The sequence below is a fragment of the Hemicordylus capensis genome, chromosome 1, assembly GCF_027244095.1.
Source record: "Hemicordylus capensis ecotype Gifberg chromosome 1, rHemCap1.1.pri, whole genome shotgun sequence".
In the NCBI taxonomy this organism is placed as follows: domain Eukaryota; kingdom Metazoa; phylum Chordata; class Lepidosauria; order Squamata; family Cordylidae; genus Hemicordylus; species Hemicordylus capensis.
In genome coordinates this window covers 32,101,233-32,118,743 of record NC_069657.1, presented here as the reverse complement: position 1 = coordinate 32,118,743, position 17,511 = coordinate 32,101,233, and the positions used below count along the sequence as shown (strand labels likewise).

Genomic DNA, 17,511 nt, shown 5'->3' with positions numbered 1-17,511 from the left:
GAGCCAAAGTTGCCTACCCCTGTACTACACAGTCTATGAAGGTTAACTCATCTGCTGTGTTCTTACAGCCAAACAATACGTGAAATGTTCAAACTGTTGAAAGAGTTCTGATGGTACATCTACTGTCTTTCCAAGTTGTGCACATATCATCTGACATTCTGAACTAGCCTGTACAAGTCTAAGTGCAGAAAGTTTGCCATGACCAGCAAAGGCACTGACTTTGATTCTGTTTTGTGGCAAGATTTTTGTAGTACTCTAATATTGATTCTGTTACATCAGTTGGATACTTTATGTGAGACTACAAGTAGTTGAGACTGGCTTTAACATTCTCTTGGGGATTGTGACCAGTGGTGGCCACCTGGGTGACGTGCTGATGCTTTGCCCTTAGTCTAGTGATGCGAGCAGCATGCATCTGTCTGGGATACGGCCTCAATGGTTGAGGAGCAGGGAGGGGCCACCCTGAAACTGGAGGCTACCAAACCACAGCTGGACAAATGTCTGCGATGTGATTCACAGTTTCAATTATTAGCCGCAGGTTTGTCAACCTCCGATTTCGTTACTATATATTACTTACTATATATAGCATGCCCCATATCCCTACAATTCAACTTGAGACCATTAGATTACCTGAAGATACTGCATGGAGCCAAATTTTCCAGTTGCAAATGTTGAGAGAAATGCTTAGTACTGTCTTGGCAACAACCAAGATATACTTTTATATCTTTGAAGCAGATTCACTTCCATATCTTTTAGGCTGGGGAGCAGCCATAATTAAACAAGCAAGGGGTGGGGTGGTGGATGACCCTGAGTCCTTGAGAGAGGGAGAAGGGGCCCACTAGGTAAGTGACAACTTGTGCTTCACTTTTGCCCTACCCTCTCTGAAGAAAAAGGTGGGAAATGAGAAGAATAGGGGCCCATCTTGACTCCATCGGATGCTGCTTGCCCACTTGGAACAGGGGGAATGTGTTTGTGTGTGTGCAATGTGAACAGGGAGAGACGGTGATGGGAAGCGTTGCACAAATGACCCCTGGTGGCTCCTTTGCCAAGGGTGCACCTTGGTTGGAAAGGGGTCCTTTTTTGTTGTTCTATGTTTGACTGGTAGAAGCCAGCGGCTGAAGCCCTCTACAAAAATTGTACTCCCTGTGCAAGGAACTGGGGATGGTGCAAATCAGCAGGAGGACCAATTGATTGATGCTGGAGCAGCCAAGTTGATGGAGAGGAGAAAACTGATGGTTGGGCATATTCCTCCCTGCTAAGCCATCCAGAGAGCAATGGATACCTGAGGGAGATGCCGTCTCCTCAGCTCCTCAGCCATCTGTAATACTCACAGTGGTCAGCCGCAGGGAACTGTCCCTCCCTACTCTCCATCACCAAGATGAACAATTGTCCATTGTAGGTGCAGGAAATGCCTCCAGTATGGCACTAGCTTTCCAGGATGCCCTGGAGTCCATGGATTTGCCTAATCCAACCCTGGGCTTCAAGCAGGGCTATGTGACTGCACAACCCAACTGTCAGTCTAGTCTTGGACAGCCCCTTTTCGTGTGTCTCTCTCTCCACCCTCCTGCCAGAGTGATCCAGAGCTCAGGTGAGTTGTGACATGGGTGAGGACCCCATTGCAGGGAAGGGTGGCCAGCCCTCTCTTTGGCAGCTGAGGGGGGTCAAAGAAGAAGTCAAGGGACTGTAACCCTGAGTTGGGTGACCAGACCAAATATTGTATGAACTGGTCCAACTCTACAATCAAGAGCCTTGAGAAGTACAGTAATTGGCACCTGGACAGCAAAGTAAGTAGGCACATAGGTTCCTTGGACATAGAGGCTATTCTCATGGCCCACTGAAACCGGGCTAAGGGAGCCCTGCCCGGTTTTGGTGGGTCACGTGCTGCAACGGGAACAGCACAGCTCCTGACATCAAGCCCTCCTTATTGCCCTCCCTTAAACGGGGTTAGCATTTACATATATAGATTACCATGTGCAAGTTTTATGCACATTCATGTCCATTTTGAAAGGGGTCCTTTGTTGTTCTATGTTTGACTGGTAGAAGCCAGGGGCTGAAGCCCTCTCCAAAAATTGTACTCCCTGTGCAAGGAACTGGGGATGGTGCAAATCAGCAGGAGGACCCCCCCCTTTTTTTGGTGAGGTGTTTCCTCTTTTTGGATTATGTACACCTGGCCACTTTACCCAGACCTGCTACCAAGACAAGTTTAACCCCCACCCCCAACATATACAAATAGTATGGTGGAATCTATTTACTATCCCATGCCAATGTAGCGTGGGAATGTATTTACTATCCAATGTAGTTTGGAGGAAGAAATGGCCAAACACTCAGCTGGAAAGCACACTTGTGAAACGTTTGCTTTGAGTAGACATTTGGTGGGGACCAAGAAACCCCCCACCCCACCAAAATACCAAACTCAGTCGGTTTCTGGGGTTGTTTAGTGTCCAGGCTGCTCTATGGTTTAAAGATGAAAAGTATGAATGGTACATGGCTTTATTTTGAGGCCTTTGTTTACTAGTGTGCAGGTGACAATGTCCTAAAGTGTGTAGAGGATTGTGTTATTATCAGCAGCAGGTGTGGACTGTTACAATACTTCCCTTCCATGTTGAGTAACCATAGCCCACATATCTGGCATGTCAGTGTAACACAACTTGACAGATCAGAGGGTGTGGCTTCCATGCAGATGTGTCCCATGATGGCCATTTCTTTAGAAGTTCATATTAGTCAACACCCTTGTGCATTGTAGGGCTATTTTACTTCATGCATGTTTGCTTTTTCTTTCTCCCCAAATCTTTCCTGTTAGCATCTCTGCTTATTCTATACCACAGAACTTAATCAAAATAATTGAAAATGGAGTCTGGTCCTGTTGGCAGAGTTCCCTTCTTACAGGGCAAAGAGGAACCTTTTACATGATGGTCCCCTTATATTTCAGGGGGAGGGCAACTGTCTCTATCTTCTTTTCCAGATATTGTTTCGTTGGTGTTTCCCAACAAAGACTGAGTCTCAGAATCAGGAGCGGCCAATGAGGGCAGAGCTGGGGTGGGTGGTGGTGATGGTGAGAGGCATGCATCCTTTAAGGAATAATAAGCAGGTGCTTTCCAGCGTATAACCAGCACCTGCAAGCTGCTGTGCTCTGCCTGCAATCCCATGTGGGGTGGTGGTGCTCTGCCTGGCATCTGGTGTGGCCATGGCATATAAGATTGCCAACTGTCCCTCATTATCTAGGATGTCCCTCATTTCAGGGATGAAATGTTGCTAGCATTTGTCCCTCATTTATTCAATAGCATATATTTAATTACATATACGTCAATGATACAAAGGCTCGTGATTACCACTGTATACACCTCCCAGCCCAACCCCCCCAGCCAGCCCCCACAAACTTGTGTCCCTCCTTCTGAAACTTGTGTCCCTCATTCTAGCAGTAAAGTGTTGGCAACCCTAGCAGCATGCCCCTGGTCTCTGCACATGTGCACCACTACCCTGTACAGGATTGTGGGTAGAGCATAGCAACTTGCAGGTTGGATGAGTGGATGCTCAAAGATGCTCAATCTCTTACACTCTTGGTCCACTTGTGCAAGCGTTCAGCTTGCACAAGGATACGATTATGAATACAATGAATATTTATATACCGTTTTCAACAAAAGTCCCCAAAGCAGTTTACATCGATGTAAATAAATACATAAGATGGATCCCTGTCCCCAAAGGGCTCACAACCTAAAAAGAAACAGAAGATAGACCCCAGCAACAGTCACTGGAGGTACTGTGCTGGGCGTGGATAGGGCCAGTTACTCTCCCTCTGCTAAATAAAGAGAATCACCACGTTAAAAGGTGCCTCTTTGCCAAGTTAGCAGGTGTATACCTGTATTTGCCCAAAAGAAAGAGGACTCTGAATCAAAGACCCATATTTCCCATATTTGACAGGAAAGAACTGGGGGTGGGGGGAACCTCCTCTTAGATTATGTAAATATTTTGTGTTTTGCTTTCATTTTGAGGTTGTGTGCCTGTGCAGTATCTAGTAATTTTAGGTGCTTTATAAATAACCACAACAAGTATAATAGGAGCCAGAGAGCACAATGTCTGCTCTCATTGGCATAGTCCTATCCCTTCATCTGCATAGCTGTAATTGCTTTGGACCTGTGATTTTTGTAGCATTTAGCAGCACAATTTGAAGCAGGGAGAACTTGCCAATGGCAGAAGTCGATTGAGAGTTTAAACTGCTGGCACATAAAGTTAACCTGCAGGAGTTCAGTGCTTTAAGTTTATTTTTAATTACACAAATACTTCATAGTCATTATCTCTTTCATCCTTAAAACAAAGCTGTATTGCACTGTGGGAGCTACACCAATACTAAGGTAAGCATAGCAGAAATGCAAACATGTGTTATTTAATTATCCAGAAAGGTTGTAATTTGAAGTCTTTGATTCTTCACCAAAAATAAGTTTTTCCGTTGGATTCACAATTTTCCCCATCAAGAGGATGCTGTTTGTTTTCTTTTCAACGATGAACAACAGGAAGGGCTTGTTGAATCTGATGATCGGAGGAGGTGGTGGAAGAGTAGGGGGAGGAGGAAGAGGAGGAGGAGGAGGAGAACTTAGTTCACCATATGAAACATATGGAATTAGGGGTCCTGGCGGCCCCGCGGCTCCCTCCACCACAGTGTAATTCTCATTGAGATCGAACACAGCCCTGTGAATAGCCTACGGAGATGTTATAGAGACATAAGTTAGGGGTGGTATAAAAATATGTTAAATAAAACAAATAATAAATACAAATATGGAGACAGATCAAAATATGGAGACAGATCAAAATGTATTGTGTACCTATACAATGGAGATAGGTCTGCTTATCCTTTTTGTCTGTGAGATGGAAAATGTTCACAGTATTCCAGGTCTAATTCTGGATGAACTATGCTAGGCTAGATTCAGATTACAGTCTGCAATTGTGAGCAACTTTATGGAATTCCTGAAAAATGTCCTCCTTTTAAGCAACGGTTCTCAATGTGCTTAGACCTGCAGCCCCAATCTTAGCACTTATAGCTTGGGGCGACAATGGAGTCATGATTAATGGGTTAGGGGTTGTCCCTTGTGGTCCAGGGAGGAATAGCAGTTTGTCCCTTGTGGACCAGGGAGGAATAGCAGTTGTACGGAATAACCTGACCAGCTATGCCAAGATACTGGCTGACATGATCCACAGCATTCCATTGCCAGAACGGTGCACCCCAGATCTCCTGTGGATTCCTAAAGCAGCCCTGACACTGTTCAGAAGCAGTGGTTGTTCGTGTAGTGCTTTCACAGTTTCCCCCATTGCAGCAGATGGGGAGAACTGAGCTAGCACTGCTTGCATAACCCTTAGGAGTTCTCAGCAGTCCCTTAGGAGTCTGTGATGTGGATGATGTCAACCCCTGGCTCCAAGCAAAAATGACTGATTCCTCATCAAATGTCTAGGCTGAATCCACAATCCAGGGAAGTTCCAAGAAACTGCTTATACAAGCAAGTCCAGTTCTTTTCTTCAGAATCATTAGCTGCCATCCCACTAGTAGCAAGCACCTCCTAAAATCACTCCCACACTTTGTCCCCCATGTACCAAAATGTGGATATTTTCCTACAACTAGGGTGAGTTTTAGAGCAGAAAGGTATCCTTGGAATAATTTTATGAAAGGCAGTATATAATACTAACAATAAATCAATAAATCAAGTGAAGAATGCTGAACTAACATTGATCTCTGTGTGGCTCAGATTTCCTCTTAGCAACATAGGAACGTAGGAAGTTGCCATATACTGAGGCAGATCACTGGTCTATCTAGCTCAGTATTGTCTTCACAGACTGACAGTGGCTTTTCCAAGGTTGCAGGCAGGAATCTCTTTCAGCCCTATCTTGGAGATGTCAGGGAGGGAACTTCAAACCTTCTGCTCTTCCAGGGGTTGCTTTGCTTTGTGGAATGAAGCTTGCCAACAGGGGCAAAACAAAGACCTGACTCTTTTAACTCAGGAAAAGGGGTTTTACTCTGGTGCAAACATACCTCAATGTTGATTGCTCAGCAACTCACACTACCAAGTTTTCTCTTCACGTGTAGACTGCACGTGGAAGGTTTTCTGTATTTTTCCATTGGTAAAAGGAGAGTTTCACTGGAATTTCACCCACACCAGGGAGGGATTAAACTCTGTTAAAAATGGGCATGTTGGCAGCAATGACCAAGAAACAGTTAAATTTTAAAGGAACAAACTTTGTTGAGCAAACAAAGGGTCACTTTGGAGGTGAAGGTGAATGACCCCTTCCAGGCACCAACTGCCTCAGAATTGAGCTCTGTCCTTTTGTATAAGTCTAATGACTACAACTTATCTTGTCAGTTATTTTTCTTTTAAAATCTGATGGCTGTATATGCTTAAAAGAACTTGGTTAAAGGAAAAGGCATAGCCATAACGTAACCTCAAATCACATACTTACTTAAAAATAATAATAATCATATACTTACTTTAGAAACTTTCAGACTGTGTTGGCTGGTAATTCCAGACAGGTCTGCATTGCCACTAAAGACATCAGTCACACCCAATCTCTGGAAGATGTATTTCATATCACAAGTTGCAGAAATAGTAAATTTTGGAATACTTAGTCTTATTATCCTGTATAATAAAGGAAACAAAGATCCAAACATTTTGGGTGTATTGTTTCATTGCTGCAATTAAGAAAACAAACAGCAAAGGTTCCTTAGCAAAGGCACTTGGGTGTCTTAGTTTTTCCAGTTGTCGCCTAGGTTTTTGCCCATCTCATGAGCATGTTTTCTTTCTTCCTATGAATATTGTTATTGGCTATAAGAGTTTCTAGTTTTTAAACAATTTTAGTTCATAAGGTTATCTATCTTTTCATTATTTTATCTTGCTGTCTCTTAATATCTTGTTTGATTGCAGTATTGTGTTCTAAATTATTTTTATTATCTTTAATTTTAAAGACTATTTTCATTCATTCATTCATTCATTCGATTTCTATACCACCCTTCCAAAAGTGGCTCAGGGTGGTTTACACAGAGAAATAATAAACAAATAAGATGGATCCCTGTCCCCAATGGGCTCACAATAAAAAAAAAAATTATGGCTTTATTGTAAGCCACTCTAAGCAGCATTGTGCAGGAAGAGCAGGATTGAAATATTTCATATAACAAATAAACCACCATAACTAGAGGTACGATAATGGCCAACATGGACTGACTCCCAGGACACATTCCTTTGGGGACTTGCTTAGGACCAGTATGGGGGCTTGGCATCATTGGGCAGCTGCCATGGATCAGAACAGAATCCCATGGCTTCAATATTTACAGATTGGGCATGTAATTTTTTTAAAAAAAATACTTCAAAATGATGGAATTAGAGATTTAAAATTAGATTTCAATCTAAATTAGATATTTAAATCTAATGGGAGTTTTAATATCATTTGAACACCCATTGTTTGAAGTGGCCCATTGTGAGGATCAAAAGATTTGATAACAGTATATGATAACAGAATTTTAGAGTTGGAGTTGATCTATTCAAGCCACAGCATCCCTGACAGTTGCTCATCCTCCAGCATGAAAACATACAGGGGGATCATACAATCTGCTGTTTCTCTCCCAGCTGAGAAATTATTGATATACAGTAATTGCAGTGAGTTGTGATGAGTAAGAGTGTGTATGAACCAAGAAACGACATCCAGTTCAAATTTGAATCAACTCGAACTGAACGACATTGTTCTGAAGCTGTTTGGTGGAACCAACTGTCTAGTCCAGTCTGTTTGATCGAACCGGATTGGGCAGCCAATATACTTGTAAAGTGGAATCCAGTGAGAATTTCCCTTTACAAGTACAGGGGTGGGGGACTCTGCTAACGGTAAGGGGCAGCCGGGTGGTAAAAGGCTGCTTACTTAACTGAGAGAGGTAAAAGGCTGCTTACTCAACTGTTGCAGCTGCCAGAACCGCTGCTCGCCACTGCTCACCCTTCTGGTATGGCCGGAGGCACCCTCCTGCCTCTTGAACCAAGCTGCCGGTGGAGGCCAGTATTGAGCCATGCACAGAGACTAGGCACGGAGGCCATAACTGAGGAGCTACCACGCTGATGGCTTAGTAAAGGACGGGGGAGCATACTTGGGGTTGTGCCAGGGATGGTGAGCGGTGGTGAGCAGCAGCACTGGCAGCCACACTGGCTGGCTAAGCAGCTTATTACCTCTCTTGCCACCCCTGCCCAGCCACCGCTTACTGTGCTGAATGGGTTCACTCGAACCGGACCTGGGTTTTTCCCCGATCATGCACTGAACCACACCCAGTTTGGTCTGTGGTCAAACCTCTGAACTGGCCCCGATTCAAGGTAAGACAATTCAGCACAAACTGTTAGTGCACACTCCTATTGGTGAGCAAACCAAATAAAACTGGGGTGTGTGTGTGAGGGAAAATGGGCAATGCTGGTCAGTCATGAGGAACAAAAGGGGACTCAAAGAACTGTAGAGTTGGAAGGCACCTTGAAGGTTATGCAGTCAAATCTTACATCCCTGACAAGTGGTCATCCAGCCTCTGTCAGATGAACAGGAAGGATGTCTCCGAGATGTGACAGGTGGGTTTTGGCACGTCCCTTTCATAATTGTGTTTGCTGGGGCTGTACTATTTGAAGTGTCTGGCAGTCATTTACACAAAAATATGTGCATGTACACAACATTGCTATGAATGTTCAGCATAGTATATGAATAGGACTTATGTGTGCTGTATGCAACAACCAAATTGAGAATGCTAACATTAACCAAAAACACATGCATTTATAGAAAAGCAATGAATTAATTTTTACGGTTCCGGTATTCTCTCCTCAGCCATTCCAATTCATTAGTGATTTATTTAGGAAGTCTTGCACTTATCTTTCCAAAAAATTTCAAACAGAATCCTTGATCCTGTAATGGCCAAATAGTGGTGATGTACCAGAACTTGTGCCAGAGATCCAGGTGAAAGAGGAACCATGTGAGTGGACCCTCATGAAGCTAGAGCCAGTGAACCCAAAGAATCTATGTCAGAACCAGAAGCAGATTCAGAAGGGGCTGCACAGCACTGAGGCACTCACAGAGGCCCAACAAAGGGGTTCTGCCCAATAGACTCTCACTCATGACGAAAGGAGGAGAGATACAAGAACCAACCACATGGCGAGATATAGAAAAGATGCCAGCTGATGAAGCTGAGAAATGGAGAAAATCAGCATTAGAAGAAATTGGTTCCCTGCACAAAAATGAGACTTGGATACTTGTGGAGCTACCTGCTGGAAAAAAGACTGTGGGGTGTAAGTGGGTCTTCAAAGTCAAGCAGGATGCAGAAGGGGATGTACAGCACTACAAGGCCAGACTAGCAGCCAAAGGATACTCCCAAATCTATGGTGAGGACTATGATGAGACCTTTGCACCAGTTGTGAAACATACTTCAATTAGGACACTGCTCAGTGTGGCAGCAACCAGAAAGATGCAAGTTGACCACTTGGATGTAAAGACTGCCTTCCTTCATGAAGAAATCAAGGAAGCCATCTACATGCAACAGCCACCAGGCTTTGAGGTACCTGGAAACAAGGGGCTTGTATGCAAACTACAAAAGATCATCTATGGCTTACATCAAGCAGGCAGAGCCTGGGATGAGAAACTGAATCAACTGCTACTTAAAGAGGGGTTCATGCAAGGAAAGCTGTCCCCTGCCTATATTCAAGATTCAGAGACAATAAATGGACTTACATCCTGACATCCTCACATGTGACTTGATTATGGCATATAAGGAGAAACAAGACAACCATGAGATTGTACAGCACCTGAAGAAGGAAATACAGGTGAAGGAACTCTGAAGCATCTCCTATTACCTTGGCATCCAAATCAAAAGAGAATGGGGTGGGACATTCCTTCTCAACCAGAAGCAGAATATAACAGATCTTCTAGAATGCCTGGGACTGAGAGATGCCAATGAGGTCAGTAGACCAATGGATGAAATGGAAGCAAGATGGAGACAGCAAGACTTTACCAACCAACAGCCAAAACAGAAAGGCAATTGGAAAGCTTCTGTATGTAGCCACAGTAACAAGACCAGATATTGCTTCAGCAGTGGGAATCCTGAGCAGAAAAGTGAGTGCACCAACCAGTAATGTTTGAATTGCAGTTAAAAGACTGGGAATATACCTAAAGAGTACTGCACACTACACATTGGAGATTTCAGCAAGCAGCAATCCCAGACTAGTGGGATACATGGATTCAGACTGTGGCGAAGACAGAACAGACTGCAAGTCCACAAGTGCACACCTGTTCTTGTATAGAGATGATGCCATAAGTCGGGCTAGCCACAAGCTATCACTTGTTGTTCTCTCGTTCACAGAAGCAGAATATGTCTCCACTGCTGAAGCGTGCAAGGAAGCAGTTTGGTTGCACCAGCTACTATCAGACATTAGGATTGAGGAACCAAAGCCCACAGTAATGTTTGCGGATAACCAAAGTTGTATCCAGATCTACCAGATGGAGAAGATGAAGTCTCGAACTAAGCACATTCCCATAAAGTATCACTGTGTTCAAGACATGTAAGGAAAAGGGGTTGTCAAGTTGGAGTACTGCCCAACAGATGAGATGGTGGTAGACTAAGCCACTTCCCAGAGACAGATTCTTTGTGAGAAGATGGGAGTTGTGAGGCAGGTGATGAGAAGGGGTGTTGGAGATGGCGTTCCAGTGCATCGACATTTTGCACCAAATATCCTAATGACCGCTAGGGGCATCGGGTGCAGAGGTAGCTAGTGAGGGTCTCCCTACCTGCCCTTGTTTGCCTATACTCTATGACCCCTGCTTTGACCCCTCAAGTACTTCCTGTAGTGAGTCAGTCCTCTTCCTTTCCTCAGAAGATGGAAACACCTCTCCCCCCGCCACCCAGCTATTCATTATGTAGCTGATAGAAAGGACTGGTCTTTCCTATCTCAAATGTACTTCACCAATAAACCAATTTAGTTGAGACTCTACAGTGATCTTCATGTGTATAGCTGCAACAACTAACCTCTGTGCTCTATAACTGGAGTGGGAGCTTTCTTGGCACTTTGCTAAATAATCTATAACCCCAACACTATTATACCAATAATTAATAATATTTTTTAGAACAGAAAAGGCTTACTTCTTTGTAAAATATGTTGGCCATATAGACACAGCTTCTTTTGCCAAAGCACCCTCCACATGCTTCAGTTTCCCTTTGTCTGGCAATATGAACCATGCTACGGCATCTCCTTTGAAAGGAAGTTCCACCACCCAGCAAGACAGATCTTCATCATGGAGAACATTGTAATAACCTCTTTCATACATTAATTTGACTTTTACAGTTGTGTTTGTATCTACAAAAAAATCTTCTTCCTTTATCGAGTCAGGATAAAAAGGATCCTTCCAGAAGGCTTAGAAGAAAAGAAAAGGGTGGTCAGGTGCATTAACTATAATGAAGCAAGGTGGTGGTGAACAAATGTCCCTGGGCTGCCTGTGCTCATGGGATTTTGGGGTGCGGGGGAGGGGGCAGGGAACATAAGAATGGCTCTTCTGTTCATGACCATGGGCATCTCACCTGCATTGTTTTTCACTTGATGGCCTTGGGACCATTGACCATGCACCCAGTGTTGCCAAATGCTATTAATCTGTTTTGCTTTGAGGCATAGAACTTAGTGCTGCCTGTCCCCTTCTGTGACAGAAGGGAAGAGATGGATAGGGGCCATGTGCAGTGCTGTATCGGTTTTGCTGCGTATGTGCTGCATGGGCCTGGCACCTCCTCGTCCCTTTTGTCACAGAAGGGAAGATGCGGTGCTTAAATCCATGAGGCCTGTGCACACACCTGCACTGTGCCCAACCTTTCGCTCAAGCTGTGACCAGTATGGGAGCAGTTTGGGGGCAGCCTGACAGGCAGACATTTTGGCATGAAGCTTCTTGCTGCGGTGCAGTTTTATTTCTTTTTGGATTTACGTGCTGCTTTTCTGAATGTAAAGAGCAGTGGTGACTTTTTTCTTTTCCATGTTCAACTCAAAGGTACAGGAACCTGAGTGAATAAATAAAGCTAGAAGCCTTCCACTCTGTTTGTCTGTGTGTAAATACACATTTCTTTTTCTCTGTGTGAGGGGACTGGAAAAGTACATTTATTTTTTCTCTTTCTGAGGAGAAGCAAGCTAGAAAATAAAACTGGAAACTTTGAAAGGTGTGTGTGTGTTTGAATGTATATTCATTTCTTCTTGTGTGAGGGAAGGTAAGCCAGCAAATGAAGCTGGAAATATTTTATTATTGTTATTTATTCTAATATTTCTTTGTATAATGTCAGTTTTGTCTATAAACTTAACACAGAGTTGGAAATGCTTACAGGGCTCTGTGTGTAATGAACAGAAAATACACTGAATATTTGAAAGTAGTCTATACATGCCAAGTATTTGTTACAAATAACTGTTGAAGATGCAGCTCCTGAAAGAATCAGCTCTTAGCAACATTAGAAGTATTGGGGTAGAGATAGTGAGTAAAGGAATCTGCTCTGACCGCTCTTTGGGGCTGTTCACACCAAGGAAAGGCTGCTCGAGTGGGTAGGGCTGTTCATGTGGAGTGCCAGGATTGGGCCTGATCTGGCACTGTCCAGCTGGCTAGCCTGAGTATTTGACCTGGGTTTTTACTGAGGTAGAAAGTCGTAAGCCTTTCTACCTCACTTCCTGGCCTGCAGCCTGAGCAGTCACAGAGCCAGGTGGCCAGAGTGCCTGGCAGCGTGAAATCCCCCATTGCACCACACTCCTTGTGTGGTGCATTGTGGGATTTCTGAAGGCCGGGCTCCATTTTCCCAGCCTCAAGATGGCTAACTAACTAACCCCTACTAACTGAGCAAAGAGACACCTTTCAAAGTGGTGATTCTCTTATATTTTGCAGGGGGAGAGCAACTGGCCATACCCAACCTCAGCACAGCATCCCTCCAGTGGCTATTGCTGGTGTCTACCTTATATTTCTTTTTAGATTGTGAGCCCTTTGGGGTCAGGGGACCATCTTATTTATATATTATTTGTTTTTCTATGTAAACCGCTTTGAGAATTTTGTTGAAGAACAGTATATAAATATTCATAGTAGTAGTAGAGTGGGCTATGGGGTGGAGACAGTTTAAAACGTGCAAGTTCAGAATTCCATGGTTCTGCCACATTTCTCTCCAAATTCCAACCATAAGCATTCAGAGTTCAGACCACCAGTACCCTACTGTTAAAAAATAAGTGGATTCAAACTGGCTTTAGAGCAGGCTATAGGGTGGAGACAGCCTCAGTCGGCCTGATCTCTACCAAGGAATGGACAGAGGCAGTGTGACTCTGTTGGTTCTTTTGGACCTTTCTGCAGCTTTCAATAACATAGTATCCTTCTGGGTTGCTTGGGCGGGGTTGGGAATAAGTGGTACTGCTTTGCAGTGGTTCTATCTCTCAGGTAGGTTCCAGATGGTATTACTTGGAGACAGTTGCTCTCTAAAATGAGAGCAATTTTATGGTGTCTCTCAGGGCTTCTTCCTATCTCCAATGCTTTTTAACATCTACATGAAACCGCTGGGTGAGATCATCAGGAGATTTGGAGCAGGGTGTTATCAATATGCTGATGAGACCCAAATCTATTTCTCCATGACATCATCATCAGGATATGGCATAGCCCCACTAAATGTCTGCCTGCAGTCAATAATGGAATGGATGAGGGATAATAAATTGAAGTTGAATCCAACCAAGACAGTGGTACTCATGATAAAGGGTCATACTTCAAGGAACGTGATAGATCTTCCTGTACTGGATAGGGTTGCACTCCCCCTGAAGGAACAGGTATGTAGCTTGGGAGTGCTTCTGGACCCAGGCCTCACTTTGGTTTCTCAGGTTGAGGCTATGGCCAGGAGCGCTTTCTATCAACTTCAGTTGATACGACAACTGTATCCGTTCCTTGAAGATAATGATCTCAGAACTGTGGTGCACTCTCTCGTAACCTCTAGGTTTGACTACTGCAATGCACTCTACATGGGGCTGCCTTTGTATGTAGTTTGGAAACTTCATTTGGTTCAAAATGCAGTGGCTAGGTTGGTCTCTGGGATGTGACCATATTATGCTCTTTTTAAAGCAATTGCATTGGCTGCCAATAGGCTTCTGGGCAAAATATAAAGTGCTGGTAATTACCTTTAAAGCCCTAAACAGCTTAGGACAGGGTTACCTGGGAGAGCACCTCCTTCTGCATGATCCCCACTGCACATTAAGAACATCAAGAGAGGTTGTTTTCCATATACTGCCAGACCATTTGCTGGTGATTTGGGAGCAAGCCTTCTCTTATGGTGCAGTAGGGAAGCATACTGCCTAGAGAGCAAGAGGCTGTTGGTTCAAATCCCTGCTGGTGTGTTTCCCAGAATGTGGGAAACTCCTATATTGGGCAGCAGCAATATAGGAAGGTGCTGAAAAGGCATCATCTCATACTGTGCGGGAGAAGGCAATAGTAAACTACTCCTGCATTCTACCAAGAAAAACACAAGACTCTGTGTTAGCCAGGAGTTGTCACTGACTTGACAGTACAACCTTTCCTTGGGGTCAAACTACATGCTTGTTGAAACACATATGGAAAATGTTCAAATCAGGAGCACCTATTTGTCTTAATAACCATTGTGGGGTAAGGGGATACTAATCTATCAGTCAGTATATAGGACTGAGGAGGCTAATTCTGCCCCTTGTACTGTCAAAAATGGTAATTTGTTCTTGAAGCTTCTATCTGAAAACACCCCCTTCCATTCTCCCATGCCGCAGTGTTCTGACTGGGATTACGCACATGTACACGCACACACACACACGGCTCTGTTTTAAGGGGGGGGACCCCTACCTGTTTTGTTCTTTAAGGTGTAAGATACTTGTGAATAGTTTTCCTGCTGGTTATATCTTAACTCCTTATAAGTGATTACTTATTATTCTTCAACTTACCTTTAAAGAAGATATAGTTCACAAGAACCATTAGAGTGTTTGAGGAAAGATTCTCAACTAGGTGGGTTATTTTCCCATGAGTTTTGCTCCGTACATAACCATTGATTTGATCTTCAGCTTGCGTGGAATTCCCCAAGTTTGTTGAAAAGCCTTCAGATTCATAGAAGTTCCTGACATCATCCAAAAATGTTGGCTCTAACTTATAGTTCTCACTGATGAACAAAGCATTCCCCATGTCCACCTCTGCTTTATTTGGATGTTTGAGCTTGTGGATGAGCTCTTGAAATCCACGATGTATCTCCTGTTCCTTAATTTTGGACAGGTTAAAAGCAAGGCCCTTGTGAATCTGATTAAGGGTTTCAGATTTAGCTCCCAGACTGAGCAATGCAAAGGCTGAGGAGATGCTCAGGGGAGAGAATAAAAGGTTTTTGGTAGTTGCATTGGAAGCGATTTCCTTGTAGAATCTGAATGCAAAGTCAGCATTACTTGGAACGATCTTATGCCAGTTTATGGCTTTGCTTTCTTGAAGTTTCAAAGGGGGCCTCCGATATTTGGGTGAGTTTCTACCTCCATGACTTTCCTTATCAACGGGGTGTCCTTGGAGGCAATGATCATGGAGTTGAAAACCAATCAGCAGCAAGGAGAAGAACTGGAAGGACTTCATTGAGGTTTGTCGCTGTTCTGCTAAAACATCCCAAAGCATAGATTTAAGGCTCAGCCCATTTCTAACCTCTCATGCACAATTTGATTTGAAGCAGAGAATTTGAGTGAAGATGAGTATGATCCACTGGGGACTTCCCTTTCAGAAATGAGTGAGCCTTACACAAATGTGTTGGATGGTGCTCTACTTCTCAAGAGTTATGTAACGATTCACATTTCTTGTGAACATTATATTAAGGAATCTTAGTAGTTAGTAGTCAGTGAAGCTATTCTGACGATCACTGAAAACCGGCCCGGTTTTCAGTGATGGTCAGAACCACTGGGCTCACAGGCAAGACCGGTGGCTCCATGGTGGTAAGCCCACCTGACAACCCTTCCTCTTAAACAAGATTAATGGAGGGAGTGCTCCGTTAACCTTGTTTTTCTGCTTGTGTGTCAGCCGGTGCTGTCTGCAGTTGTGGCTGGCATACTCAGGGTGGGGGGGGGAGAGGGAAGGGGGGAGCCAGGAAGGCGACTTGCCCTTGCGAGGTGCCTTCCTGGGGTTCGGGGGATTAGGGCACTGCACAGCAGTCCTCCCCTTCCCCAATCCCCGGAGCTCCCAACGGAGCCACAGATGGGCATGGGAGGGCCCAGTTGGAGAAGCCACTCATCTGGGCGGCTGATCTAGCCACCCAGCAATGAGCAACTGCTTGTGTGTGGGGAGAGCAGGCTTAGCCTCCTGGTGCTTCACACTAATCGTGTGAAGTGCCTCATTAGTTAGAAATGTTAGTAGTTAGTAGTCAGTAAATAATATATTGCAAGGAACTGTTGATATATTTTTGGAATGGTGCATTTCAAAATTATATTGACTCAGATGCTCTGGCACCTCAACTGCAGACATGAATAGCATATTTATAATGCATCTCAGTTCTGTTAGACCCAATAAAGACCCATCATGTCTGTGAAAGGCACTATATTTACATAGCAGCACCACTGCCATATTGATTCTTACCCTTCCCAACAGAAGACTGAGCAAATATTTCAAGCTCTTAGATGCTAGTACCCCTGTATCCATCTAAACGATAAGGAAAAAAACTGAGAAAAGTGTATATCATACGTACAAAATCTCCAAAAGACTCGTACGACATTCAGGTGGTCTATGTTACTCTTTGCTTTGCCATCTGAGTCCCAGTCGTCTACTTAATGTTCATTATTAACCATTAAGTAATGTAAATATAGATTATCTTAGTAGGACAGAGAGGAAATTGTGATGCAACAGATGAGTTGTTTTTCTTTTCACCTTGAACATGGCATCTGCAACAGTTTTATGATAAGGGCTGGTTGAAATGTACCCTAAGCCTGGAGCTCTGAAGCCATTCCTCTCCGAGTAGGCCATTTTGAACCAGTGGGGCTATCTATTTATTTAAGACATTTCAACACTAAATTAAGAAAGAATTTTTTAAGTACAAAAACCACTTTAAACCAATAACAATGCAACACATGCAAAAAATAAAGCATAGCACCATCAAATACCTGTGGTAGTGCTGTTTGACCCATGATTTTATTTGTTAAAATTTATATTTATATACCACACTTCTTCCTAAGAACCCCATGGTGGTTAACAACAATATTAAAAATGTTTCTGTGGTGGGGGTGGTTTCTATCCCATGCCCATTTTAAGCCATTTGGAATGGGAGAGAACACTATTCTCTTTGGAAACATCAGTTTTGCTTCCCATTGCAAGCTCAATCAACCTTGAAAGTTGAAAGTGTCTGAAACATGGTCTGAGGGACTGCGGAGTTCTGTGCTCCTGAATTTGGGAAGATTAAACCAGCCTTTGTTACTATATCAGACTTAGTATTTGGAAGTAAATCATTCAGAAGCATCTGACCTCACAGAAGCAGGGATTTTTTGCCGGCAGAATAAAGCCAAAGGGATCACA

General features: G+C 43.7%; 1 protein-coding gene across 1 annotated transcript; it reads right to left on the bottom strand.

Annotated features, from left to right (window-relative positions):
• Positions 1–4,238: 4,238 nt before the first annotated feature.
• On the bottom strand, positions 4,239–16,725 carry LOC128340659 (alpha-1-antitrypsin-like). Its single transcript, XM_053286076.1, has 5 exons — positions 16,691–16,725; positions 14,931–15,614; positions 11,120–11,390; positions 6,467–6,614; positions 4,239–4,691 (listed from the first exon to the last, which is right to left on the bottom strand). Exons 2-5 carry the CDS (start codon positions 15,592–15,594, stop codon positions 4,383–4,385), a joined length of 1,392 nt encoding a protein of 463 aa, XP_053142051.1. The 5' UTR covers positions 15,595–15,614; positions 16,691–16,725; the 3' UTR covers positions 4,239–4,382.
• Positions 16,726–17,511: the final 786 nt, after the last annotated feature.

Excerpts from the sequence above, each read along its gene's own strand:
- LOC128340659 (XM_053286076.1), bottom strand. The coding sequence starts at position 15,594 with ATGAAGTCCTTCCAGTTCTTCTCCTTGCTGCTGATTGGTTTTCAACTC. Across the intron at positions 11,391-14,930 it reads GAACTATATCTTCTTTAAAG|CCTTCTGGAAGGATCCTTTT; the intron begins GTAAGTTGAAGA and ends TTTTCTTCTAAG. Across the intron at positions 6,615-11,119 it reads CCAACATATTTTACAAAGAA|GATAATAAGACTAAGTATTC; the intron begins GTAAGCCTTTTC and ends TTTATTATACAG.